The sequence below is a fragment of the Schistocerca americana genome, chromosome 11, assembly GCF_021461395.2.
Source record: "Schistocerca americana isolate TAMUIC-IGC-003095 chromosome 11, iqSchAmer2.1, whole genome shotgun sequence".
Lineage (NCBI taxonomy): Eukaryota > Metazoa > Arthropoda > Insecta > Orthoptera > Acrididae > Schistocerca > Schistocerca americana.
The window spans coordinates 96,221,029-96,248,736 of record NC_060129.1 but is presented as its reverse complement, the minus strand read 5'-3'; the positions used below and the strand labels follow the sequence as shown (position 1 = coordinate 96,248,736).

Below are 27,708 nucleotides of genomic sequence, written 5' to 3'. Positions count from 1 at the left end.
ATTTCACGGCGGGACCTTATCCTCAGAGTAGCAGATGACCTCGCTGCCTCTTACACACTTCAGACAAAACTCAGTCTCCCCTTACAGGCACTCCATACTGGCATTGGCCAATACGGAGTTCGAAGGTCTTCTCAAATTCAGGTTTCCTGCAGACAACAAAACTACAAAGGGAAATAAAACGTCAAGTGCAACAAGTATGTGTGCAAAAGATGCCGAACAAAAACTGTTGTCGGCTTTCTGAATCTCAGAGTAGGCAATTCTGTCACGTCCTTTTTCTTAAATATACTTAAATATTTATAATTATAGGCTGAAGTAATTTGTTCTTATGTTTTATTTCCTTCATTGCAATAACTACAAAAAATGCAGAGCATTTTAGTCACCTACTGCTTTTTAGAATGTTTCACTAATATTTGGTGCTTATCTTATTTTTCTATAAAAGGAAAAATACTATTGATACTCACATAAACAATATGTTTTGATTCAGTTTCAATCTTTTTATAAAGAAAAACATTACAACAATCCTTTACCAAATTTACGAAATATTGTGGAATTTCTTCTGTAACATTTAAAATAAAAAAAATGTTTACTTAGAGAAAATTCATATTTGACCGTGTACTATTCATTTTAGAGACGTATTGTCAACATGAAGACATTCATAATACCACCCAGATACGAACAAAATGGTGGTTTTCTACTGCGGGTAAAAATGACCCACATGGTATTACCAGGGGTATGGCGAAGTCTAGTTCATTTAGTGTTAGGAAGTGATGGTTGACGCAGATCCACTTGTGGCTCAAGCATGTTCTCACATGGAGGGTGCTGTGCAAGGGGAAGGGTCTACTCAGTGACGCTGTGTTTCAGAATCGCCCACAGCAGGACAGGTCCAGGAGGGGAAAGAGGCTCCCACTGTGGACCTGGGCACCCTGCTGGACGCTGGAGACAGCGCCGTGGTGACTCTGGTGGCGGGCGACACCCGTCTGGCAGCCCACAGGGCCGTTCTGGCCGCCAGGAGTCCCGTGTTCGCCTCTATTTTCAGCCACGGCACGCTGGAGGCCACAGTCCCAGACGTGGGGGGCCAGTTGCTGCGCCACCTCGTGGCCTACATGTATACCCTGCAAGCCAAGCAGCTGGCCAAAATGGCCCCCCAGCTGCTGGTCGTGGCTGATAAGTACGGCTTGTCAGGCCTGAAGGCACAGTGCGAGCAGCAGTTGGCCTCACAGCTGTCTGTTGAGACTGCGGTGACCACAGCTGTGCTCGCTATTCGGAACTCCTGTAGCAGCCTTAAGAAGGCCGCCGCCGCCTTCATAGAGACTCATATTTTACACGTGATGGCCACGAAGGGCTGGGCAGATGCGCTACATTGTCAGCCTGAAGATCTGATTGAAGTGCTCAAGCTGCTGTCTGAGCCAGCAGCAGAAACCAGGTAAGCACAAGACAAGCTACATGCCTACGTTGTCCAGTCCTGTGTAGTTCTGTTTGTGTGCGTGTATTTCCAGCCCCTGAGTATCTTTACGTGTATGTGTGCTGCAAAATACACCATCACTGACAGACATTTTTTGATATCTCGCGATGCTTTCATTGATTTCTCATGTTAGATTAATGTTGTTGTTGTGGTCTTCAGTCCAAAGACTGGTTCGAAGGAGCTCTCCATGCTACTCTATCGTGTGCAGTACCTACTGCAACCAACATCCTTCTGAACCAGCTTAATATATTCATGTCTGGGTCTCCCTCTACAGTTTTTAACCCTCCCCCCCCACACTGCCCTGCAATACTGAATTAGTGATCCCTTGATGCCTCAGAATATGTCCAACCAACGGATCCCTTCCTTTAGTCAAGTGCTACAAATTCCTCTTCTCCCCAATTCTATTCAATATATCCTCATTAGTTATGTGATCTACCAATCTAATTTTCAGCATTCTTCTGTAGCACCACATTTCGAAAGCTTCTATTCTCTTCTTGTCCAAACTATTTATCGTCCATGTTTCACTTCCATACATGGCTACACTCCATACAAATACTTTCAGAAAAGGGTTCCTGACGCTTGAACCTATACTCGATGTTAACAAATATCTCGTCTTCAGAAACGCTATCCTTGCCACTGCTGGTCTACATTTTATATCCCCTCTACTTCGACTATCTTCAGTTACTTTGCTCCCCAAATAGCAAAACTCATCATCTACTTTAAGTTTGTCATTTCCTAATCTAATTCCCTCAGCATCACCTGATTTAATTCAACTATATTCCATTATCCGCCTTTTGCTTTTGTTGATCTCCATCTTATATCCTCCTTTCAAGACACTGTCCATTTCTTTCGCCGGCTGAAGTGGCCGTGCGGTTAAAGGCGCTGCAGTCTGGAACCGCAAGACCGCTACGGTCGCAGGTTCGAATCCTGCCTCGGGCATGGATGTTTGTGATGTCCTTGGGTTAGTTAGGTTTGACTAGTTCTAAGTTCTAGGGGACTAATGACCTCGGCAGTTGAGTCCCATAGTGCTCAGAGCCGTTTGAACCATTTTTCCATTTCTTTCAACTGCTCTTCCAGGTCCTTTGCTGTCTGTGACAGAATTGCAATGTTGTCGCCAAACCTCAGAGTCTTTATTTCATCTCCATGGATTTTAATTCCTACTCCTAATTTTTCTTTTTTTCCCTTTACTGCTTGCTCAATATATAGATTGAATAACATCAGGGATAGGCTACAGCTCTGTCTCAGTCCCTTCCCAAACACTGCTTCCCTGTCATGCCTGTCAATTGTTATAGCTGCCATCTGGTTTCTGTGCTAATTGTAAATAGCCTTCGCTCCCTGTATTTGACCCCTGCCACCTTCAAAATTAGAAAAAGAGTATTCCTCTCAACATTCTCAAAAGCTTTCTCTATGTCCCCAAATATTACAAACGTAGGTTTACCTACCGTTGATCTATCTTATAAGTCGTAGGGTCAGTATTGCCTCATGTCTTGCAACATTTCTATAGAATCCAAACTGGTCTTCCCGTGCTCACTTTCTACCATTTCCATTTGTCTGTAAAGAATTCGTGTTTAATATTATGCAGCCTTGACTTGTTAAACTGTAATATACACACCTGTTAGATTTAAAGAAGTACTAGATCCAACTGGGTTTATTACCGGATAGGTTAGCTTAAAAAAATCGTCTTAGAACTAAATTATTCGTTGATTTATAAGTGGTTTTAACATTATTTGCGGTCATTACTTGTACTGAACTGCATATGTGGAAGAGGCTTATAGGTTCTGGTGTAAAGTATCTGAATAAGTGGTAAATTTGCTGTGAAGACGGCAGGAGCCACATCAGTGGTGGACACAGTGATATGCTGCTCACAGCAGATGTACACCGGACACAACGATGTGTAGTGTTAGCAGCCAGGGCAGCGAGCCTACAGGCTTTATTCTGTTTGCTGTGCAATTCACCATAAATCTCTTTACTCAGTATTACATATATTGTTCTCTGCTGTATCTGCTGGTGTTCACAATGAGATACTTACAAGTGACATATGCTGCATAAAGGAAAGATGGCGTTGATCAACAAGCGTGTAGTCCGACATTAACACCAGGAACTCTGCAGCGCAGTTCAAAGAGATCAGAAAAGAATTTAAAACTTTCCATCTCTGATGTTGTCATGACATAAATATTAAACCTTGGAAAAAATAGGTGCTGTACAGAAAACGGTCAGACTGATCGCTATTTCCACATTACTACTGCAGCTTGATTTCTATGTTTCTCCTTCACTTTCTATGTTCATTTCTGAAATATACCTACGGTTACAGAACAAACTTTGTTTATTCTCCCCAAGTAGTACAGTGTTATAAGATACACGTCTTAAGATGTGTGCTAGGTTCCAAGAAGAAGGGTGCGGTGCTGAATCGAATCATGAAGAAGACTTCCATTGCAGGACGTGACACAAGTACGTCTGCAGGAAGCTGTAGGTACTTACTCCTCAAACAGCCTGCGGCCACTTCAGGAGACAGCAGACCAGTCTCTACAACTCAGAAAGATCCACAAAATGCGCAGATCCACACAACGCTTCCCATTTCCTTTCGCATTTTGTTCAGTTGTTCCAAAGGATATATGCTGTAATTTGGACATTCCCATTCTCTAGCACATTAGGAGAGGTGGTTTTATTAGTCAAAACGCTGTATGTCCTTCTTGGTGGAACATCTGTCAGTTGTCTAGCAACCTGCCGGCCTTGCTTGTACTTCTCTATGCTGTTTATAAAGGCTGCCCAAAGAACTTCACAGTGTTAGGACCTTCCCTAGCCCATACATTGCAGTTACAGATACATCTCCCACAATATGAGTATTCATAAGACCTTTTGTCTCATTATCATTTTTAAATGCTATATCACTTAACAAATGCACCATTAAATCCTAATGCCCAATAGTTTTCAATTTTATATATATATATATATATATATATATATATATATATATATATATATATATGTGTGTGTGTGTGTGTGTGTGTGTTCAGAAATTTCCTTTAGAGACTTATATGATTTGTAGAGGGGAGTGAGAACTGGAATCCATGTCCAGAAACATACCGTTTCCCTCCTACGAAGGTCTCAGTTCAGATGTTTAACTCATCCACTTCTGCTTGAGCAGCTGAGTTGGGTGTGATGCAGTACAGTTATTAGATAACAATTCGAAAGAAACACAGCGAAAGATCCCTTTATCAGCTAAGCCTCTTGTTTGTATTATCACTTAAATATTGTGTGTTCACATTACCTCAAAACAAAAAATCAACCTAGCATACTGTACATGCAGAAGGTAATGTTTAAGTTTTCATGAAAACAAATGTGCGGAACTGATAAATGGATGCTTCGTTATGTTTACTTTCGGACTGTTACCTAATGACTGTACTACATCATGCCTAATTCAATTCCTGAAGCAGAATTGCATGATTTAAACATGTGAACTCAAACTGTCGTAGAATGCATACAGTACGTTTCCAGACGGGGTTCCTGTACAAAATGTTACGTAATCTCTCCCCTTTAAAAGTCCTAGTAGTTTGTAAAGAGAATTTCCGATGTATGCTTCCATCACTGATAGAGTTTCCACTTATCAATCTGTATTTTCTCCTCACTTGTAGCAACCACAGTTTACTTTAGTCACATGTAATGACTAATAATGATTTAATGCGTCTTTACACAACATTACAGTGTCTCCTGTGTTATGTAACCCATGTCCCCTTAATTTAAATCCAACTCTTTCCTTCGTTCTACAGCAAATCTCCTTATCACAGTCTCATAGAACTGTATATATAGAATATAAGAATTAAACAGAATTTCTATTTTCATTCGAATAACAACTTCCGATTACATATCTTGCATAAGTGTATGTATAGAGTACTTTGCCTTTTTTTATCTTAATGCTCAATGTTCGCTAGTTTATTGAGAATGCTCGTTGGCCAATGTGAAACAAATATATTTACTTGCCTATTTTGGTGACAGTTAAACGTATTAAGGGAATAGCTGCTCAGTATCACACATTCTGTAACCCTTGCTTCTCTATATTTCCTTTGGTGCACAGTTCAGAATCTACTCTTCTGTAGTTTACCAACTGTGCATCCTACAGCCAAGTCGCTAACAGCTACCGATACTATCTGATGATAATGGTACAAGTTGTACATGTAAAGATTATTTCCATTTTTATTTCTGTGGGAATGTTGTTTTTATGTATTTAAACTACGCTGATGACTAGTTGTCATATCAGTTCTACCTAAATGTTGACCATAGCATGTATCTTTTATTTGTACTTTAATTTATTCAGCCTGTTGTTTGCTAAGCGATGCTTCTAGTGTGGGGGCTAAACCGATTAGCACAGGGGTACGTCCTTCGTCTCAGAGGACCCACTACTGATGTTGAAAGTGTGTGTTCTATTAGTTGTATCTGGACAAACTCTCAGCAGCATTGTCTGCAGTGGGCTGCCCTCTGTCCTCCGTGTGCACTGCGTGACCACACCCTGTGTCTCTGCACAGCACTCCAGCCACTGGAGACAGCGAGGTCACCCGGACCAGTCAGCTGCACATGGGCCACAAAAACTGCAGCAGGGCTCCTGTTCCAGCTGCAAAGCACACAGCTACCTGCCCCACTCCCACATTTGACGATGCTTCCGTCTCTTTCCTGCGGTGAGTACTGTCGCTATACATGCACGATTTCCACATTCACTATACCACTTATGAGGGCGTTAGCCAAGTGATCTTATCCAAACACAGAATTTCACTTTATTGTATTTTTCGATAAAATAGAAGTCATAACTGTCAAGAAACGGAATTTTATTTGTTAATTTTTGATGTTTGTGTAAGCATGTATCATAGTGTTTCTCGAGATATTTTTGTGGGAACAGAGTGTGAATTACAACCTGTTCAGACCACAATTGGTCCACTCATGCACTTATTTGACAAAGGTACCATAAACAACTTTTACTCTACAAATTTAGTGAATGAATAGGTGTGTCGGGTGAAAGCTATCATTTCAGTGGTGGTTTCCCATCTCCTAAAGTAAATTTGTATCAAACTAGTGTTACAGCTACATCTATGCATTGTAACTAAAATATTACTTTAATGCGAATAAATAATTATGTACAAGTTCGTTATGGTCGTCAAAAGGAAATGATGATGGGTCATTATGAAGGAAAAGATGTAAAAATAATATCCATCAGGAGAATAAGGTTATGGAATGTTGTTGAGTGAAGTTTAATTTTTATGTGATTTCCTGCACTTTTTCTTCAAATTAGTTTTTGACGTTTCAGTATTTAGTAAAAGTTGAAAACTTGCGCCATACTGGGTGTACAATACTTGTACATTTGGAACAAGCGGCCTTAACTAGTAGGTCATCCTATCAAACGACCTCACTTGGCTCAAACTTTCAGCTGTCAGTTTTATTTCCATGTTTGTTTTGCAGACACTCTAATTACGTTTCACGGGATGAGCCGGAATAGCACCATTGAATGAATGGCGTCTGTAAGAGACGGAGGTTCAGTCTGCCACGAGAGCTGAATATGAGGTCGTCTAGCAGTAGTTGTTGGAAATCATTTGTTGGAACATCAGCCTCAACGAAACTGGGAGTCACACGTGCATCGTGTTGCGAGGCAGCCTAGTAGTAAAGGCGACTGCTTGTGATGAGCGAGAAATATGTATTCGACATCCTGTATGGGACAAATTTTCGGTGGTCACTACATAATGGTCAAGATGGCTGGTCATGTTAATCAGGCAATCCTCCTGCACGTGTGGTCAGGTCGAGTCGTGTGTAGTGGCGTACGACGTCTTCTGTAAACAAATCCCTGCAATTGACAGTGTGTCACAGGTGTTGTGGGTACAGATCTTGACTCAGCATGTGGAAATTTCTGCGTAAATGGATCCTGATATCGACTTATATTTATGCAAATCGATTATCGATGGTAGCAGATAATGGTAGATGACTTTACGAAAAACTGTGAGTGCACATTGCATTACATTTGTTGCATATTTAAAGACCTGCCACCTGACATTTTAAAAAGCATGTCGTGCATTGTGCAATTTTACATATAATACTGCATTGTTCTACATCACTAGTAAAATTAGTTTTGAGCTATAAAAGGAGGGTAATAACAATGAATTACAAAGTAAATTAAATTAGTTGTAGGAAATAGAGTATTAATAAATGATAGTAATTAGAACAGAAAATAGAAACATGGGAAAGGATTGATCTCCAAATATTATTTTACTGTTAAAACAAAATATAACATATAAATTATGATTTGTGTGGTTGCCATTCCATGTGGGAGGGCCTTGGCAGAAACCTTACTAAATGAAATACGTCACAAGTGATTGCGAGTGTATTTGTTTATACTGTCTATGGAGTAGGGACACTAATTAGATCTTATCTAGGGCATACTATTGCACTATTTGTGTTGCCATGGCTAGATGTAGTTACCCATATACATGTCGTATGTGTGCTGTCATCTTGTATGTCTCTGAGCATGATGTTTTTATCTTTAAGCAATGTCATAGGCTGGAGTGGAACCACAGTACCTAAAGATTCGCCTCACCATATAGCATATTCCTTAGATGTAATGAGTGTCTCAGTTCTTCAATTAGTCGTTTTCCTTCCCATTTTTAACTGTTGCATTGAAAATGCATATCAGGTAAATTAAAAAAATCACATGCGATGCCTCCTTTCTTATAGTTATCTTTTTTTGTCTGTTTTAGGTATTGAACCTCTTATAATATGAGTCTTTGTCTGATGTTATTGCTGTGCTTGTGTCATTTTCTGTTCCCGCATCTACGTCAATGTCTGTGGTGTGTCTGAGTTTGTGTCCTCCCAAGGATCGTGTTGTTGTGGTTGTTATGTGCTTGTCTGAGATCTGCCTTATGAGTTTCCTCGTCTGTAGATTTCGTGCAGTATTCTTGAAACATTAACAGTTGCGTTGCTTAGAGCACACTATTTGTCTGGGTCTCGTAGCATTTCTTTGATGTCGTTATGCTCTGTTACAGATCTTATGTGTGTGAGGGTTTTGAATGTAATGTCACATGTTCAGGAGACCCATATGCCACACATGTGCGTGTAGTACTCTAGCTAAGGCCCACTCTGTTCAAGCGCAGTCGCAATGTGAACAACGGCACGGCTTGGATCCGTATGCTTCTGATGAAGCTGTACCTGTAAATTGTGGAAGAAGGCCTTTGTCGGTCATCTCCCAGTCCATTTTTCAGGTCTCAAGGTGGCTGTTATTTAATTGACTCATGTCTGCAGGACCATATAGTGATTTCATTGCTAATGCACTTACTATTAAAGTCAAAGACTATGTATTTTGCACGTGAACAATGCGTATACATGCCATCAATTAGCAACAATGACAGTATTCAACATGCTTTCTTAATATAATTAGGCGTACTAAAATAAGCTATTGTGTGACATACGAATTTCTTTATTATTCAAGGGGATATATGGGAGCGAAAGAAGAATTGTAAAGTTTATATTTTGGTACAAAGTCCATACGTGAATTTAAGGAAACACAACGCCTGCTCCACAGAGATTCCAGTACTTCGTGCTTTGGTGAACCAGGACAATCAGCCATGGGCATGCATAAACTGTAGATTCAATTTACATTTAAAAGCCGCGTACGCCATAGGTGGACAATACAATTCACACACAATGATACATAAGAAGACAGAACACTTATTCTGAAGTTATATCACGAACTGGTAACAGACAAGCATTTGCCAAATGTCGTGCATAAAATTAATGCAGGTGATGTAACACAAGAAGAGGTGCATGCTAACAGCCAACGAGAAGAAAGTATACAAAAAAATTATTAAAGAGACAGACCACAGCGGGAATCTGTAGAAATGCATAGTACCTCTCTGCTTGAGGTGACAAGCAAACATGCACACCGCAAAACATACGACATCGTTAAGCACAGTGTACATACTGTCGAGGAAAAAGTTTAAAATATATTGTATGTAGTATATTCAAAATTAGTGAATCTCAGTAAAGTACGTGACAGAAAAGGAATTATACCAATTTATAGAGTTACGAAAACCTGAGGGATGCAATCCTAATAAAATATCAAAAAGCGATGGGGGAACTACTGGAGAAGGAAATAAATGTTAGAACAGAACACAAAACAAACTACGACAGTATTTAAAAGACTGGTCGAGAATTGTGTTAGTAAGGATAACAAGAAGAGAGCAGAACGTGTGTCGAGAAAGACTTTTGTTATGCATGGTTCCAATAAGCACATCGATGTACAGGTAGAAGAAAGTTAAGACCTTCCTCACTGACGGCTGTGCGAACGCGTAAAACATCTTACATAAAAGATCACAAGTTATGAAAGACTAAGTGCCTACGAACGATAACCTCAGAAACGGAGAGGCTTCGAACGTGCCAGAGTCGTCGGCATCTAGAGAAAGTGGCTGGAGACCAGTGAAACCACGAGCGGACAGTGATGTGTTGAGCGCCCACATCTCATCTCAGAACACTGAGGTCAGAGTTTTGTACAGCAGGGTAGGTGGTGGTCCGGCGGCACAGTAGAATTCTGGTGCCGGCACAAGTGGTTCACAGCAAAAACCTGGCACACGTTGTTGAATGTGAATATGCATACTGCATGATCTGATACAAGTTTGCATGTGGACAGATTAAATCATCATTGTTGGATCTTGCCCACTCGTATCCTATAGGGTGCCTAATGGATGCTGCGTCCTCAGAATTCTACACAATAACTTAAGCATAAAACGTTAGTAGTTTTATTCCTATAAAGAAGATTGACAATACTTAACTTTAATGTAAAAAGGTGTCACAAGCGATGGGCGACATGCAATATAAACTAGTCTAGTGCAATATGCAATGTTCAGGCAAGTCTGTCTCTCAGTTTGTGGATCACAACTATCAGTTCTCGTAGCAGTCTCTGCTACGCCATGCTAATGCTGTCCACTAATGTCTGGCCGCGGCTGGCAGGAGCGTCGCCTATATTCATTTCTCGCAGGTGTCAATCCAGTCATGGTGCGGTCCTAATCAGTGGACCATTGGCCCATGTCGTTTCACTGCCTTCTCTGGTCTTGCGTTCTTCGTCTTCGTTAAAGGGGTCTTGTATTAAGTGCGACCATGGTGGGGGATGCATGAGTGTAGGCGCAACGACGGGCCGAAAGCTGTGGCTGCAGGGGACATCAAGCTTCCAGCCGTACCCCGCCATCCGGCCTGTGCCCGGGCAAAAATTGCCCCCCAGAAAACGACCATAAGAGTATGCGTCCACCTCCTGGTGTAGAACATATAGAAGGCGGCGACTGCTGTGTTGTGGGCGGATCCAGCTCTATAGGTGGGACGAGAGGGGACGGAGGAGGCGAAGGCTCCACCTCAATGGGGTCGTCCTGCAGTGTCTTGATGTGCTGTGGCCACTTTGCTATCTGGACCCGTGAATCAGGGGGAAGAGACACTCAAAAATCGTTGTGTACAGGACAGTGGCGAAGTTGATTTTGATGGCGGCACTGCAAAGCATCTGGAACTTAAAAAAGATACATGCAAGCGCCAAGTCGATGGACCATCCCATCCTTGTCGCCCACTGTTGGGTCTTGCCCACTCGCCTCGTATAGGTTGCTGCCTTCTCGGAATTCTATATAACAATTCAAGTTAATAACTTTAATAGTTTCACTTCGTTAAAGCAGATTGACAACGCATAATTTTAATGTACAAAGGTGTCGCAAACGATGAGGGACATGCAATATAAATCAGGATCTTGTGTAACATGCAGTGTTCAGGCAAGTCTGTCCCAAAATTTGTGGATCACAACTATCAGCTCTCGTAGCACTCTCTGCTATGCCATGCTAATTCTGTCCACAAATGTCCAGGCGAGGCTGTCAGGAGCGGCGCTTATATACACTTCTTGCAGGTATGATGCGGCCCTAATCAGTGCACCATTGGCCCATGTCGTTTCACTGCCTTCTCTGGTCTTGCGTTCTTTTTCTTCGTTCTGGCGCTCGTGGTTATGCCAGAACCGTCACTACCACTGTAGTGGCAGCAGGCTCATCGAGACTGGACAGTGGATCACTGGAAACGTATGTTCTAGTAGGATGAATCATGTTCTTTTGGTTACATTATGCTGATGGCCATGTCCAGTCATGCCATCGTCCAGGTGGACAGTTACCCAAAAGATGCACAGGTCCATATAGGCTGCACAGTGAGAGCCGGAGTATGTGGTGGGTGCTATCACCTGGGCTTACATGACATCTGTCACCGATGCCACCATGACAGCTGAGGATTACCTGTACACTAATGCGGATAACCTGTACATTTTCATGCTTTATGTCTTCCTCAACGACTATGACCCTGTCACGAAGACAGTATTCTGGTACAGTGACTGGAGGAGAATGATACTGAACACCTCTTGTCTCGTCCACATAATTTGCAGCGTGTGAACCTGATGGAAAACATCTAGCTCGCTATCAGACGTCACCTCCACGAATACAAAGCAGTAGTCCATAATTTTCGAGAGCACGGTGTTGTGTAAATGTAGAGAAAACACACACATAAATGTAATCAGAATTATGCACAGGAAGGCTAAATAACGGTGACAGTTACATTGAATCTGATTCTTTGGCATTACACATTGCACACTACAAGCAAAGCAAAGTAGGTGCCAACAGAACAGTTAGTGGCCGAGGACGGAACGCAACAGCAGGCATAGTAAGGAATTACACAACATGTCCCCACTGTCCTCTTTCATCCCCCTCACCATAGAGGATTTCTCTGCATCTACTATCCAGCGTGGTAGCCATCCATCTTGGGCAGCTGTCAGGTACCCTCTTGGTCCTTGCCCCCTAACAACGCAGGGATCGCACTGCTGATGTCTGAGCTGCAAACACCCCACATTTGCCAAGCAGTACATGCCCATCTTCTTGGGGAATCAGGACTCCTGGTCACAGCCATCGTGCCAGGTGGCCTTTGCTGTGGCTGGGTGGCGCCTGTGGAGAGACCCTCTGATCAGAGTGCGTGGCGTCAGGGCGCACGACCTACAATAAAGTGCACCAAGTCATCTCTTGTTGGTGACTGGCGCCAGCAATCTCTAAGAAGGGCAGGGTAAACTATAATGTTGACAGATATGATCCTGAATTGTTCTCCTCCGTAGTTACACCATGAGAGGAAGAAAGGAGTATGGAAAAGAGAGAACATTGTTCGCCAAGTTATTTAGTCTGCAGCAGAATAGATGAGCACTGCTTTCTGGCTATAAAGCCTCTATTTTCTTTATCAAGAACCTGGAGGACGAGTTTGACGAAGTGGCTGTATTATCGAAAATGAGAAATGCGGCAGTCCTAAATTAGACAGTATCCTGAGCCCAGCCCTGGGCGTTGCTCGCCTGTGACCTGCTCAGTCATATTCCTCTTCCTGTCATCCCCCATCAACATGGTCCCCCACAACATGGTCGAGGGGATTACTTTCCACCAGGACCTTCTCTTGCAATCTGACGACAAGCACCACACCAATTTAGAACAGTGGGGTGTTCACTTCATTCGGCATATCTATACGGGACTGAAAAACAATAGGGTTGCTACTGGTGCCTACATCTTGCCCTTTGAGGTTGGTTCATTTCCCAAAAAATCAAGGTGATGGTATATCGATGTGATGTAAAACCATACGTCCTACCCCCTATATGGTGCTTGAACTGCTGGTAATTTGGGCATATGTTTTCCCACAGCAATTCCAGCACCACATGTTGAGACTTGCAAACCGTTACAACATTCTCCTTTCAAGGCAACTATTTCTACCCGTAATGAAATGGCAAACTTTTGCATGGTAAGAAAACACACTCATAACCAACTAACTGTATAAAACACGTAAGCACGTTGAGTAAAAGCCTTAAAAGGTACTGAATAGAAAAAACACACAACAGTTCTTGCTGGCTATAAACAATATAAAATAATCCACTACGGCATACATTAACAACCTTGCTTGATTATAGCCATATATACATAAACACAAATTTACGTAAGTTAGAGCTTCCAGATGAGCAGGAATTCCTTATGCAATTGACTAGTTCTTACTACGAGGAAAAAGGAATTTTTTCTTCTTTCTTGGAGTACCTTTTACATGTGAGTCTAGTAATACCAGTTATGGTAGGCGAGAGAATGGATCACTCTTAGTGCCTTGCATTTTAAACAGTACAACCATTGGTGCCTTAGACTTTCACAGACATAGCAGAGGCTAACAGTCGAATAAACCCGTAGGTGGCCGGCCGCGGTGGCCGAGCGGTTCTAGCCGCTTCAGTCCAGAACCGCGCGACTGCTACAGTCCAGAACCGCGCGACTGCTACAGTCGCAGGTTTGAATCCTGCCTCGGGCATGGATGTGTGATGTCCTTAGGTTAGTTAGGTTTAAGTAGTTATATGTTCTAGGGGCCTGATGACCTCAGATGTTAAGTCTCATAGTGCTCAGAGCCATTTGAACCAAACCCGTAGGTAAGCTGGGAGAGGAAAGAAGCAATCCGAACCACAGATTTACTCTGACTCGCCTCCCTTCGGTCCTCAAAAGGGGACAAACGGACCTCCCTTTCTAATATTACCACCTTCCCGCAGGTGGGCAGACGAGAATGAATGGCGGGAAACCCCCAAAATATACGGTTCATATAATTAACGTGAATAAGTACATTGAATTCAATTAAACTTCAGAAAATCTGTAACAATCAATACTCAACGTCTGGTGCGTTACGACTCCCAGGCTGAACCAACGCAACACCTCTGCCGAGCCGCCCGCTGCCAGGCATTTCAACGGACGCAGGAAGGCGCGCCGATTTTCAGAACCTCCACGCCGGTCGACAGCATACGGCCGAACTGCAAATTAGGCCCCTCGCAGACCCACGCTCAGGAAGACTCCTTTCGCGACGAGCAGTTAATGCCGCATACCATGGAGCCGCTGTTCGTGTCGCTTACGCTGATGCCGCGGTCTGCGCGCTGTCCCTCTGGCACCGGCAGAGAAGTCGCTTCTTCATGCCGAAACTGCAAACTCTCCACAAGAGCCCATACAGCCAAATCATAAACCCACGCGAACAGCCCGCTTTTCCCCTTTCCCTCTAGAGGGAGACACCGAAGCCTTCAATTGCGACAACAGCACCAACGTCAGAGAAAGGAGGGCGACTGCTTCACGCTACGTGCTGTGGCGCGCTTTTCAAAGCTAACTTTACTATGGCTCACCAGTGGTTCCAACACCACCAGTCCCTAGCAGTTCCAGGTCTGAGGACGAGGTGGAGATCGTAGAATCCCTCAAGGTCCTAGATCTTGCTGACGCTTCAGATGCAACAGTCCTGGATACCAGCACTCATGGTGACACTGAGGCATAAACTGTCTCCTTGATCCCTTCATGCATTCCCAAATGACTGACTACCTATTGCTCCAGTGGAACTGCGGTGGTTTTTTGTCCCACCTCGCTGAATTATGACAACTTTTGAGCATTACATTTGCGTTTTGCATTGCTTTTCAGGAAACGTGGTTTCCTGTGATGTCGACCCCAGCCCTTTCTGCCTGACATGGGTACTACAAAAAATGTACTGACTGTGACAGACTGCAAGGTGGAGTCTGCATCTATCTATGTCTGTAGCGAACCTATGCCCTTTGAAACACTTTTAGGAGCTGTGAGGACAATGCAGGAAATTACCATCAGCAATATATACGTCCCTCCAGACGATGAAGTTTTGCACCATGTATTAGCTGCCCTAATTTCTCAAGTCCCACCCCCACCCCCACTTTTCCTACTTCTGGGTGATTTTAATGCCCCTAACTTTGTTTGGGGTGGAACCAAGATTGCTGCTGTGGTAAGGTTTTCAATTATCTACTAACTCACCTCAGTTTTTGCCTCCTCATTACAGGTGCCCCCATTCACTTTAGTGTGGCATATGACACATACTGAGCCGTTGATCCCTTGGTTTGCAGTCCTGGTCTGCTCCTTTATATCCACTGGAGATCTCACGACGAATTGTGTGGTAGTGACCACTTTCCACTCTTTCTGTCCCTACCCCAGCATCGCCTGGACACTTGCCCATATGGGCTCTTACCAAGGCTGAATGGGATGCTTTCAAGTGCACTACAACTGTAGAATCTCCTTTTTATAGGACCACCATTACTACCATTGTTGCCCAAGCTGAATCTTGAATCTCTAGTTCCTCAGGTTGCCCCAGTGGAAGTCAGTGCCTTGGTGGTCACTCAAAATCGCTGTGGCCATTAGAGACTAGGTGGGCCCTTAAACATTATAAGCACCATGGATTTCTAGAGCACGTCATTGCCTTCAAACAGCATCGTGTCCAGGTATGTCAGCTCATTGAATGATGGTAGTATTGGGGACGATACAACTCCACCATTGGCACAAGAACCTCTCCTTCCCAGGTCTGGACCAAGTTCAGATGCCTTTACGGATATGAGACTCGTGCAGGTATACATGGAATTTCGAGATGGAGCTGTATATGCCAATCCACACATAATTGGAGACTGTCTCGTGGATCATTATCTTCGCACCTCAGCATCTGAGAATTAAACAGTGGTGAAACGACAATTCCTATCTCGCACTCCACACCAATCCGAGACATATGGTGCTCCCTTCAGTGAGTGGGAATTGCTCAGTGCCCTTGCCAAGTCTCCTGACTCAACCCCTGGGGCAGACCACATCAATTCCCAAAAGCTTAAACGTCTGTCAGTGGATTATCAGTGCCACATCCTTGTCATCATCAATTGAATCCTGAGCGATGGCGACTCCCCATCGCAGTGCCAGGAGAGTATGATGATCCCAGTGCTAAAGCCTGGTAAGAACTTGCTAGATTTGGACTATTATCATCCTATCAGCCTCACCAACTTTCTGGGCAAGCTGCTTGAATGTATGGTGAGCTGGCCGTTGCGTTGGCTCCTCAAGTCTCAGCGTCTTCTGGCTCCCTCCCAGGGCGGTTTTTGGCGAGTTCGCTCTACCACTGACAACTTACTCTACCCGGAGACTGCGATCTGAATGGTCTTTTCCCGGCGTCAGCACCTCATTTCCACCTTTTTTGGTCTGACGAAAGCCTACAATATCACTTGGTGACACCACATCCTCTCTACTCTGCATGAGTGGTGTCTTTGGGGCCCGCTCCCGATTTTTATACGGAACTTTTTGTCGCTACGCATTTCAGAGCTCGAGCTGGTGCCTCACACTGTCCTCCTCACATCCAAGTGAATGGGGTCCCACACGGCTCTGTCCTGAGCGTTCCGATCTTTTTAATCATCGTTAATGCCTCAATATCTCCCCACCTATATGCTGATGATTTTTGTATTTCCCTTTGCTCCTCTTCTGTTGGTGTGGCTGAACGTCGACTGCTGGAAGTTATACAAAAGGTGCAGCAGTGGGTCCTCACTCACAGGTTTCAGTGTTCAGCTGCCAAGACTTGTCATGTCCTTCTGTTTTTGTTGTACTGCCATCTCCATCTGGTACTTTACCTTGATGACCAACTACTTAATGTAGTGGAGACATTCTGCTTTTTGGGACTGGTCTTTGATACTTGCTTAACTTGGCTTCCCCATCTTTGTCAGCTTAAGGAAATGTGCTGGCAACATGTTACTGTTATTCAGTGTCTGCACCACAACGAATGGGGTGCTGATCGCCCTACACTGCTGCAGCTGTGCAAAGCACTTTGCAGTCCCTTCTTTCCTATGGATGCCTGGTGTGTGGTTCTGCTTTGCCCTCAGCATTCCAGCTGCTGGACTCTATACACCACTGTGCGACAGGAGCTTCCCAAACCAGCGTCCTTGTAAAGGCTGGTGTTCCTCCATTGCGAATTAGGTGACAGTAGTTGCTTGCAAATTATACTTCCCATATTCATTATTCGCCTTACCATTCAAATTATGATCTCCTTTCCCCAATATGGCTAACCATCCCTGACAAGCCGGCCGCGGTGGTCTAGCGGTTCTGGCGCTGCAGTCCGGAACCGCGGGACTGCTACGGTCGCAGGTTCGAATCCTGCCTTGGGCATGGATGTGTGTGATGTCCTTAGGTTAGTTAGGTTTAAGTAGTTCTAAGTTCTAGGGGACTTATGGCCTAGATGTTGAGTCCCATAGTGCTCAGAGCCATTTGAACCATCCCTGACAACAGCAGCGCACATTGGGGATGCCAATTGCAATTTGTGTTTGCTTCTTGCTGATCTCGACACTTTCCTTCTATCACTTTTCTATGTACAAAATTGTTAAGGCTTTCGTGGCCACTTGTTGACAAACTGCCTATTGGCTTCTGTCTCGGGTTCTTCGGCCGACGTTCATCTAATGATTTTTCTGGAGTTTCGCCAACACGAGTGGCTGGCATTGTCAAAGCTTCACCCTCCATTGCCGGTGGTGAACTGGAGGCGAGCTCGCGGCCGCAGACTATATGTAAACACGGCGTAAAGACGATTTTCAAACCGACAAGGAAGTTCAAAGAGTGTCTTAGATCGGCGAAGGACAAAAGAGACCCACTTGCAATGTCGGGAATATACCGTATTCCACGCACATGCGGAAAAGTTTATGTCGGAATGACTGGACGATCAATTAACACCAGGATCAAAGAGCATAAGCGACATTGCAGGTTGGGGCAGGTGGAGAAATCGGCCGTGGCAGAGCATCCACTGAATGAGACCGACCACGTAATAAAATTCTCCGACACGCAAGTTATGGCTGTAGAGAAGCACCATCACACGCGCTTGTTCAGAGTAGCTGTAGAAATACAAAAGCACGCTAATAGTTTCAACAAGAAAGAGGAAAGCGTTAAGGTAAACGGATCCTGGCTGCCCATACTGCAGCGAACGACCGTCGCAGGTAGCAAGAGGAGAACCGCACCGGAAATGACCGCGGAGAAGCCCTCGGACGTTGGCGCGCCAGGTACATATAGTCTGCGGCCGCAAGCTCGGCCCCAGTTCACCACCGGCAATGGAGGGTGAAGCTTTGACAATGCCAACCACTCGTGCTGGTGAAACGTCAGAAAAATCATTAGATGAACGTCGGCCGAAGAACCCGAGACAGAAGCCAATAGGCAGTTTGTCAACAAGTGGCCACCAAAGCCTTAACAATTTTGTATTATGCCTCTACGGGGAGGAGATTTGCAGATTGTACCGACGCCTTGACCAACGACGGAAGAAGAAAGCGCGACTGGTGTCCTCTCTCGCCTTTCTGTCACGGTGCCGAGATGAATGTGCTACACCGAAGTTCTTGAGATGCAAGCGCCTATTCACCACCGCCCAAGCACATCGTATCTACGACGGAATGGAACGAGCTTTTCTTCGTGAGCGAATACATACAACACGGAGAGACTTGGCAAGAACGGATCGGGAACTTCTGAACATTTTCTATCAACTAAGTAGCAGAATGCATCGAGACGACTGGGACAAGATCGACAGCATCACTCACAGGAGCATGCAGAACGAACTCGAGCGCTGCAGCGAGCGGCAAAAGAAAAAGTTTGAAAGATGCCGGAAGCAGACCGACAAGGCGATTCCCGACATGTCACACACAGTGGTCAACCTCACTGAACGACAATTGACCGAAGTGGAATTGTCTGTTCTTCAAAAAGGAGGGAATTTCGCTATCATCCCGAGAACTATACTTATGGAGGACATGATTGCCAACACCGAAGCAGCCATTCGGACCCTTCCTTGTGAAAGGGCAGAGGAAATACGCACTGTAACAGCCAGGATACTGCGCCGAGCAAAACCACCAGCTTGCAACATGAAGAAAGAAGAGGTACAAGCCATTAAGAATCTCAACGCCGATAACAGTATATTGGTACTGCCTGCCGATAAGGGGAATGCGACCGTCGTAATGAAGACCGAAAATTATGAGCAAAAGATCCGAGATCTATTAGATCCGACGACGTACCGAAAACTAAGCGCAGATCCAACGCAGCGTATCACTCGGAATACGAATCGATTAATCAAGGCGTCTTCTCTGCCGGCGGACATACAGAGAAACCTGCGCAACACAGAAGCCCTACCGCCTCGGCTGTATGGATTACCCAAGATCCATAAGAACAACGTTCCACTGAGACCGATCGTTAGCGCTCCTGGCTCACCAACGTATAAACTGGCGAAACACTTGGCCTCTCTGCTCCAGCCACACGTGGGGAAGACCGACACATACATTAAGGACTCAGGACATTTCATTGAGAAGCTGAAGAAACTGAAACTTGCGCCAAACGACATCCTGGTCAGTTTTGATGTTGTTTCGTTATTTACGAAAGTGCCACTCAGTGACGCTCTGGATCACATCGGTTCCATGTTCCCGCAAGACATCAAAAAGCTGTTTCATGCATGTCCCATCACGAGCTATTTCACGTGGAATGGCGATTTCTACGAACAGCTGGAAGGTGTCGCCATGGGTAGTCCTCTCAGTCCAGTGGTGGCCAACTTCTTCATGGAACAATTCGAAGCACAGGCACTGGACTCGGCGACTTGCAAACCTAAGGTGTGGTACAGGTACGTCGATGATACTTTCGTGGTGTGGAAACCACTCGGTGAATTCCTAAGACACTTGAACAGCCTCCATGCCAACATAACATTTACCATGGAAGTAGAAAAGGACAAGAAACTGCCATTTCTAGATGTGCTGGTCACAAGGGACGGCGAAAACCTGGGACACAGCGTGTATCGGAAACCGACACACACGGACCGATACCTGTTCAATCTGTCAAACCACCACCCGAGCCAGAGAAGAGGCATGATTAGTACGCTCGTAACGAGAACAGGACGAATATGTGAACCTCAACACCTCAAACGAGAAATGCAACACCTGGAAACTGCTCTGCGGAGCAATGGGTACTCCACAAATTACATTAGCAGTGTAACAGAGCCAAACACTCGGCGAAGTAAGGAACCAGAAAAAGAAATGTCGGGCACGGCCTTTCTGCCATACATTCCCAGAGTGACGGACAGAATCGGCCGTATATTGCGCAAACACGGCGTAAAGACGATTTTCAAACCGACAAGGAAGATCAAAGAGTGTCTTAGATCGGCGAAGGAGAAAAGAGACCCACTTGCAATGTCGGGAATATACCGTATACCATGCACATGCGGAAAAGTTTATGTCGGAATGACTGGACGATCAATTAACACCAGGATCAAAGAGCATAAGCGACATTGCAGGTTGGGGCAGGTGGAGAAATCGACCATGGCAGAGCATGCACTGAATGAAACCGACCACGTAATAAAATTCGCCGACACGCAAGTTCTGGCTGTAGAGAAGCACAACCACACGCGCTTGTTTAGAGAAGCTGTAGAAATACAAAAACACGCTGATAGTTTCAACAAGAAAGAGGAAAGCCTTAAGGTAAACGGATCCTGGCTGCCCGTACTGCAGCGAACGACCGTCGCAGGTAGCAAGAGGAGAACCGCACCGGAAATGACCGCGGAGAAGCCCTGGGACGTTGGCGCGCCATGTACATATAGTCTGCGGCCGCGAGCTCGGCTCCAGTTCACCACCGGCAATGGAGGGTGAAGCTTTGACAATGCCAGCCACTCGTGCTGGCGAAACGTCAGAAAAATCACTTTTCTATGTGTTCACTTTGTGGTCCATACCACAGCCACTGGTTCGTCTGGACCTATCGCAAAGCCCAAAAGGCTCAGTTCTACCTGTGGCCTCCACTGGCAGTTTTTCTCTATTGTTGGTGAGTTTCAGGACTCAGAAACAGTCTACACAGATGGCTCAATGGCTCTTGTCGGCTTCACTTATGCTCACGTTGGAGATGCTGAACAGAGCTCCTAGCTGGACTGCGTCAGTGTTTTCACTGCACAGTTGGTAGCTATCTCTCGCACTCTTCAGCATATCCATTCCTGCACAGGTGAGTCCTTCGTCATCTCTAGTGACTCTTTAAGTAGCGTACAAGCTCTCTATCAGTGCTTCCCTCACCACCCTTTGCTGTTAACTATCCAGCAGTCTCTTTGTGCCCTCGGCGACAGCGGACATTCAGTGACCTACATTAGGACCCCAGGACATGCTGGGATCCTGGGCAGTGAACTTGCTGGCTGGCTGACCAAACATGCTACCAGTAAACCAACTCTGGAAATCTTCGCACTGGAGACTGATCTCCAGTTGGTCTTATGCTGTAAAGTTTTCAGGATCTGGGATGCTTAATGACACACGGTCAGTACACCAAATAAACTATGTGTTGTCAAGGAGAATACAAATCTGTGATAATCATCCATGCAAGCCACTCGCAGGGAGTCTGTTGTCCTTTGCTAACCCCACATCAGCCGCACCTGGCAGACACATAGACACCTCCTCCGTCGCTAGGACGTACCTCAGTGTTGCTGTAGGTCCCACTTGACTGTCGTCCTCATCTCACTGGACTGCCCTAGTTTAGTTGCTCTGCAGTGGACTTTTAACCTTCCCATCACACTGTTAACGGTGTTGGGAGTCAGTCTTACCAGTTGACATCGTTTTACGTTTTATTTGTGAGGGTAATTTTTATCACACAATCTAATGGTGAGCATCTGGCTTTTTCTATCTTTATTTTAACTCTTCCTCACTCTTTCTTTGCTGTTTTTTAGCCTTGGTGTTCGTATTTTCCCTGTCCAAGTTCGTCTAGCCTTGTCTTTAAGGCTGGAGGTTTTAGTGTGTTGCAGAGTGGCTCGCTCATCCTTTATTCCTGTTGTGATCACCCAGTCCTGGCCATCTGCTGCATTGTTCTGATACCATCCACTGTTTTTTCTTTTAGTTTACGTTTTCCACTTTTGTTAGCCTTTTTTGTTTTCTTCTTCAGTGTGGTTTCGAGTCAGTCTTTCACCTTTTACTTTCCCGAAATCGTTTTGGTAATGTTTTTAACCTGAGAACTGTTTGAATGTTGGGTAATGGACAGATGACAGCGTAGTTTGATCCCTTTACTCACCACACCAACCAACCAATTAAAACTGCTCTCATAAAGAATCGAACTCAATGCAGTTTTCGTAGTACTATAGCTAGGAACATGTCAGATCTATTGCCAGAATATACAGATATTTTATATCAGACCTCAGCTTGTAAATCACATCCAGCGAGAATGATAGTTGGGTTTGACAATGCATATGACTGAGTGAAAAACAATTTTTAATATGACTGTGAGCAAAATGCGATTTAACGGATGAGTGACTAACATGATATACAGTGTTATAATTAACGAGGCATCCACAGTCATCGTTAGTCAGCATCTTATGACACCACTATACGCAGATTAGTATGGGATGGCTGCTGCCAGCAACATCACATGCTTCTGATTTTAAATCACATCTCGTAATATGAGAAGGACTTCAGGTTTCCAAGATGAAGAAGATATGTAAGGAAAATGCTTATAAATAAGTTTGCAGTTCAACAGGAACTAAAATTTGCAGAAAACTGCACACGTTTGATCAGCGAGACCAGTAATTGACTACGAAACAGTTCCAGCTCATAAAACTAGCCTAAATATCATCTCCATAAATGCTTGCGGATCTTATGTATTTTCCCACAATTTACAATATGGTTTGAGTTAGTTAGGAACATAACCGTATGTCAGTGCTTCAGAGGCTAGACGGCTGTGACACAAAAATTACTTATAAGATACAAGTGGTAACTTTCATGAAAACTTATACCATTGGTAAAAGCATTTAGCAGTAGTATTTCCACTGTTCACAACATTTCCAAACAGAACACAGGCAGTGGTGTAATCCTTCATGTGTAATGACAGCTCCTTCAAGAACATCTTTAGTGTCACAATGCTACAGGACATGCAGATATTGGATCTCAAGCCACAGAACTGAACGTCGCGAAAACAAGAAATTACTGCTATGTCCAAATGCATTCTCATTCCATATGAAGCATCTAGCAGATACACTTCGATCAATGTAGATCTAATAAATCACAAGCTAGATTCTGTTTCCGAGTATTAGTTGGACACAGTTTTTTTTCAGGGAATACTCTAAATAATCCCTTGCTGACCACAAAACTCAGAGCCAGCAGGTAGGAGGTAATTTGTGATAATGTTACCATAACGGATAAATTATACAGTTTCCTATCCCTCCAAGTTTACTTTGCCTGCAATTCTGAATAGTAGACAAACGATGAATGGAGCTGCATGATGGAAAAAACATGTTCACCAACAGAGCAACTTACAAACACACGGAATTCAAGTGCATTCCTAAACCGAAATATACTGATCACCAATGCACTAAATCACTATTTTAAAGAAAAGAAATCCTATTAACTGTCTCTCAAAGTGAAAGATTAAAAAATCTGTTAAAGTCCTTGTTCATGCTAAGCAGGAAATCTAACTTGCGGTCGTGATGTGAAACAAAATTTGAACTTTCACTAATGTTCATTACATTACTTTGCAAATTCAACTTTTCTGAGTGGTTTTCCAGGGTATCATTTCACTTCAGTGCATGTTCATTGTTTTCAGTGTGATTGGCTTCTTCTTTCTTAGTGCATTAGATTAATTTCACTTCAATTATTGCTTATGGCACATACTGTCTCTCAAATGGTTCAAATGGCTCTGAGCACTATGGGACTTAACTTCTAAGGTCATCAGTTCCCTAGAACTTAGAACTACTTAGACCGATCTAACCTAAGGACATCACACATATCCATGCCCATGGCAGGAACGTAGCAGTCGCGCGGTTCCAGTCTGTAGCGCCTAGAACCGCTCGGCCACCCTGGCCGGGGGGCTCTCAAAACATCTTATTATAAGTGAATTACATTTTTATAGTAGATTTGTGTTCCTGCTACTTTCATGAGGTGAAACATTATTTTTCATCACTAGAGAGGAAAAATTGTGCGCCAAAATTATAAATGAAAAACACTGTTTTGAGAATCATTCGGCTAAAAGTCCGTTAAGTATAACAAATATTTTATAAAGTCATTCTTACATTTCAGAGTGAATCATAAGTTACCCCATTTCCTGTTAGTATTCTATGTACAGTAATCCATATGCAGAGAGCTAACTTTTGATTTATGGGAGCACAGTCAGTCCCATGGTTTGAGATCCTACATCTGCATGTACTGTAGCATTGTGACACTAAAGGCAGTCTTGAAGATGCTGTCATTACATAGATAGAGACACACCACTGGCTGTGTTCTGTTAGGAAATTTTTTGGGCAGTGGAAGGACTGCTGCTAAATACTGAAAGAATTGGGAGTGACTCATTATTACTAACAAAGTTTATATGTATGTAATATTTGTCAAAAATATGGGAGAAAATGCTAGGAAAGCTTATGGCGTGTAGTTTTCATTTTCATGCATGCAATTTTGGGCATGGTTTGCAGGTCTCCACCATATCCATTGTACATCAGTGCTAGAAACACCACTCAATAAATTGCCTGCTACACCACACCCCATCAGAGATCACTCATGTACAGAAGGTGGCTATCATTGGTTCACAGCTGAGGCACGCCCATGTTGGGTGGTACCACTACCAGCCCCAATAACCACACATATGAAAGGCAAAGACTCATCGCTCTGTATAAGTTGTGTGTGGCTGCTTCAGCAGCAGATTTAGAGTACAGATTAGCGGATCATTTTTTAACAGCGATAAACTTTGTGGCCCAGAAGCCCACATACGACTGATCTAACAGAATATAGACTTGCAGCATCTCGTCCACCCAGAAAATCTGTTGGATTGGAGGAGAGGGTATCATGCACTGGGTGTACTGATGAGGCAGCAAGCTGTAATTAAAGTGGGGATTCCATAAAATATTCAGTAGTAATGAGAAACCGTAGTAGATCAAGTGTCTTAAATTGTCACTGATTCTGGTCAGGTTATAAATGATTACCATTAAAGTACCAGTAATGATAGTTTAACGCCTGTTTGTGAAGCAGCTTCCACAGCTCCGTATTAAATTGCCCAAACAGCTCAGAGACTGGCTCTCATCTGTAGGAGTTTTTTGAATCTGGAGATGTGACTTTGACGTCTGTCAGTGATCTGTGCATTTAAAAAATAAGTAGCACTACTTCAAACATTCAGTGTCACACCGTGGGAACACCTTCACCAGACTACACACACACACACAAAACACACACGCACAAAAGACACACACACTCAAACATGTGTGCAAGGCAAACATAAATACACTGCCTTCACCGGGACCACACCAAGTGAAACACTGTGGGAGTCAAAAGGGCTTCAGAGCTGTTGGTTCCTGTACAGTCATTGAGGATTCACGTCTGTTTCTATCTATATAGAAAAGAACCATTATTATCTCATGCAGTTATCACTATAAAATGAGTTTTGAGTATGTCAGCTGTATGATTTTCAATAGAATCAGCAACATTTGCAAATCTGTCTGCCCAAAATATTTCTAGAAAAAGGAATTATATATTTTATCGATCAGCGGATATTGGATTCATTAATTTAATACGTCATTTACCATTACTTCTTAATTGACTTTAGTTTCAGAAAATGTTACTAAATTCTTCTCGTGAACACATGTCGCACAGTGTGTTGTATCAGCATGTAGGTATTTTCGTTTAGACCCATGCTAGCGAGATTGTCGCATCTAAATTACATACTGCAGCACTTTCCAGGAAACAAGATTTACTTTCCAACGGTTGTCATATCGAGACAAGTACATTAAACTTTAATTTACTCTCATGATCTCGCTGTCGCCTTAAGGCGCATCACGGCCAGAGGAATATAAGACGAAAGTTTCTCTTTCTCTCTATCTCTCTCTCTCTTTGTCTCCCTCTCTCTCTCTCTCTCTATCTCTCTCTCTCTTTCTCTATGTGTATGTTTCTGTGTGTGTGTGTGTGTGTGTGTGTGTGTGTGTTTGTTTGTTTGTTTGTTTGTGTTAGTTCTTGTGTGTATGTGCATCTGTCAATGAGTGTGATTGTGTGTAGGGGTAGAGGAGTCCAGTTTGGTATCATTGCTGTACCCTAAACGTCACTACTAAATGGTTTCCTGGTTAATAGTAGCTTTCTCTGTTTGACGAGTTTGTGTCAAGAAACTTGTTGATAATTGGGTTTGCTTTTGCTCCTGTAATAACAGAAACTTCTCTTTAAATAGCAGGAGACGTCATTAGCATTATGTGTCACATTTTCAAGTGTCAGAGAGGACTGCTGCACATAGAGACGTAGTTATGGCTGAACGAAGTGGAAGGCAACAACTTCTATAATGACTGAATTCTAAGGTCAAAAAACTAACGATCACGAATTAAAGTGACAAAATGTGATAACTTTGTATCTTGAGAGTTGGAGTGTAGGAATTTTTTGTGGAGAGTGCATGAAGAATTTGAGAGAATGACGTAAATGTGCATCTGTACGTTAATATAAAACAACTTTCTCAGTGTTCTGTATTACAGATGGGAGATTTATCAGTTGTCAGAGAGATGAGTTTTAGAATTGGTTACAGTTGTACCACTCCGATACGCTTCTTCATCAGAAGTGTGTGTCTGAAGGAAAGTATGAGAGTTTCTGTGTTTTGTGTAGGGCCCTCTCTGCAGCGGAGAAAGGCAAGAGGCTGATCAAGGCAGCTAACGATGGGACAGTGCAAGAGCTGCAAATGCTGCTGGCAGCTGGGGCTGATGTGGGTGCGACGGATGGGAACAAGAACACTGCACTGCACTGGGCAGCCTGGGAGGGTCACGTGGAAGCGGCGAGCTGTCTGGTGGGGGCTGGCGCGGAGGTGGGCGCCGGGAACTGGGTCCAGAACACGCCGCTGCACTGGGCTGCATGGGGCGGCCGGCCGGCCGTGGTGCGGCTGCTGGCGGCGGCCTCTGCAGACCCCAATGCCAGGAACGTGGACGGGGACACGCCGCTGCACTTCGCGGCTGAGCATGGCCGCACAGAGGAGGCGACTGCACTACTCGATGCAGGGGCTGACAGCGGAGCCAGGAATCACAAGGGGAAAACCCCAGTGGACCGCGCCAGGCAGTTCAACCACCAACACTGGATAGACAGGATAACACGACACTAGCACTACAATACACACCTCTGAAGTAAATAGAACACTGCTCTAGTAAAATCACAACAGTAGCGACAATGTGAGATTCATATACACTAATGTGTGTAGCAAGAAGCGAGTTTCCTTCCATGAAAACTCAACAATAATCGAAACGTATATCATTAATAATAAACATGTTTTTAACTAAATTCATTATTGTAAAGTAATTGGTAAAAATATGCTATTACACATAACACCACAGCCAGTGTGGCAGTAAGGCGCTGTACTGTTGCGGTAAGTTGCTGGCTACAGTAACAATAAATCTTCAATTTAATCAACAACAATTTATTTATTCAGCCAACTGCACAATTTGCAAACACT

At 43.9% G+C, this 27,708-nt stretch overlaps 1 protein-coding gene across 1 annotated transcript; it reads left to right on the top strand.

Annotated features, from left to right (window-relative positions):
- Positions 1-659: 659 nt before the first annotated feature.
- On the top strand, positions 660-27,536 carry LOC124554046 (poly [ADP-ribose] polymerase tankyrase-1-like). Its single transcript, XM_047128082.1, has 3 exons — positions 660-1,423; positions 5,983-6,132; positions 26,874-27,536. Exons 1-3 carry the CDS (start codon positions 1,104-1,106, stop codon positions 27,358-27,360), a joined length of 957 nt encoding a protein of 318 aa, XP_046984038.1. The 5' UTR covers positions 660-1,103; the 3' UTR covers positions 27,361-27,536.
- The last annotated feature ends 172 nt before the right edge of the window (positions 27,537-27,708 follow it).

Excerpts from the sequence above, each read along its gene's own strand:
- LOC124554046 (XM_047128082.1), top strand. The coding sequence starts at position 1,104 with ATGTATACCCTGCAAGCCAAGCAGCTGGCCAAAATGGCCCCCCAGCTG. Across the intron at positions 1,424-5,982 it reads GAGCCAGCAGCAGAAACCAG|CACTCCAGCCACTGGAGACA; the intron begins GTAAGCACAAGA and ends GTCTCTGCACAG. Across the intron at positions 6,133-26,873 it reads GCTTCCGTCTCTTTCCTGCG|GGCCCTCTCTGCAGCGGAGA; the intron begins GTGAGTACTGTC and ends TGTTTTGTGTAG.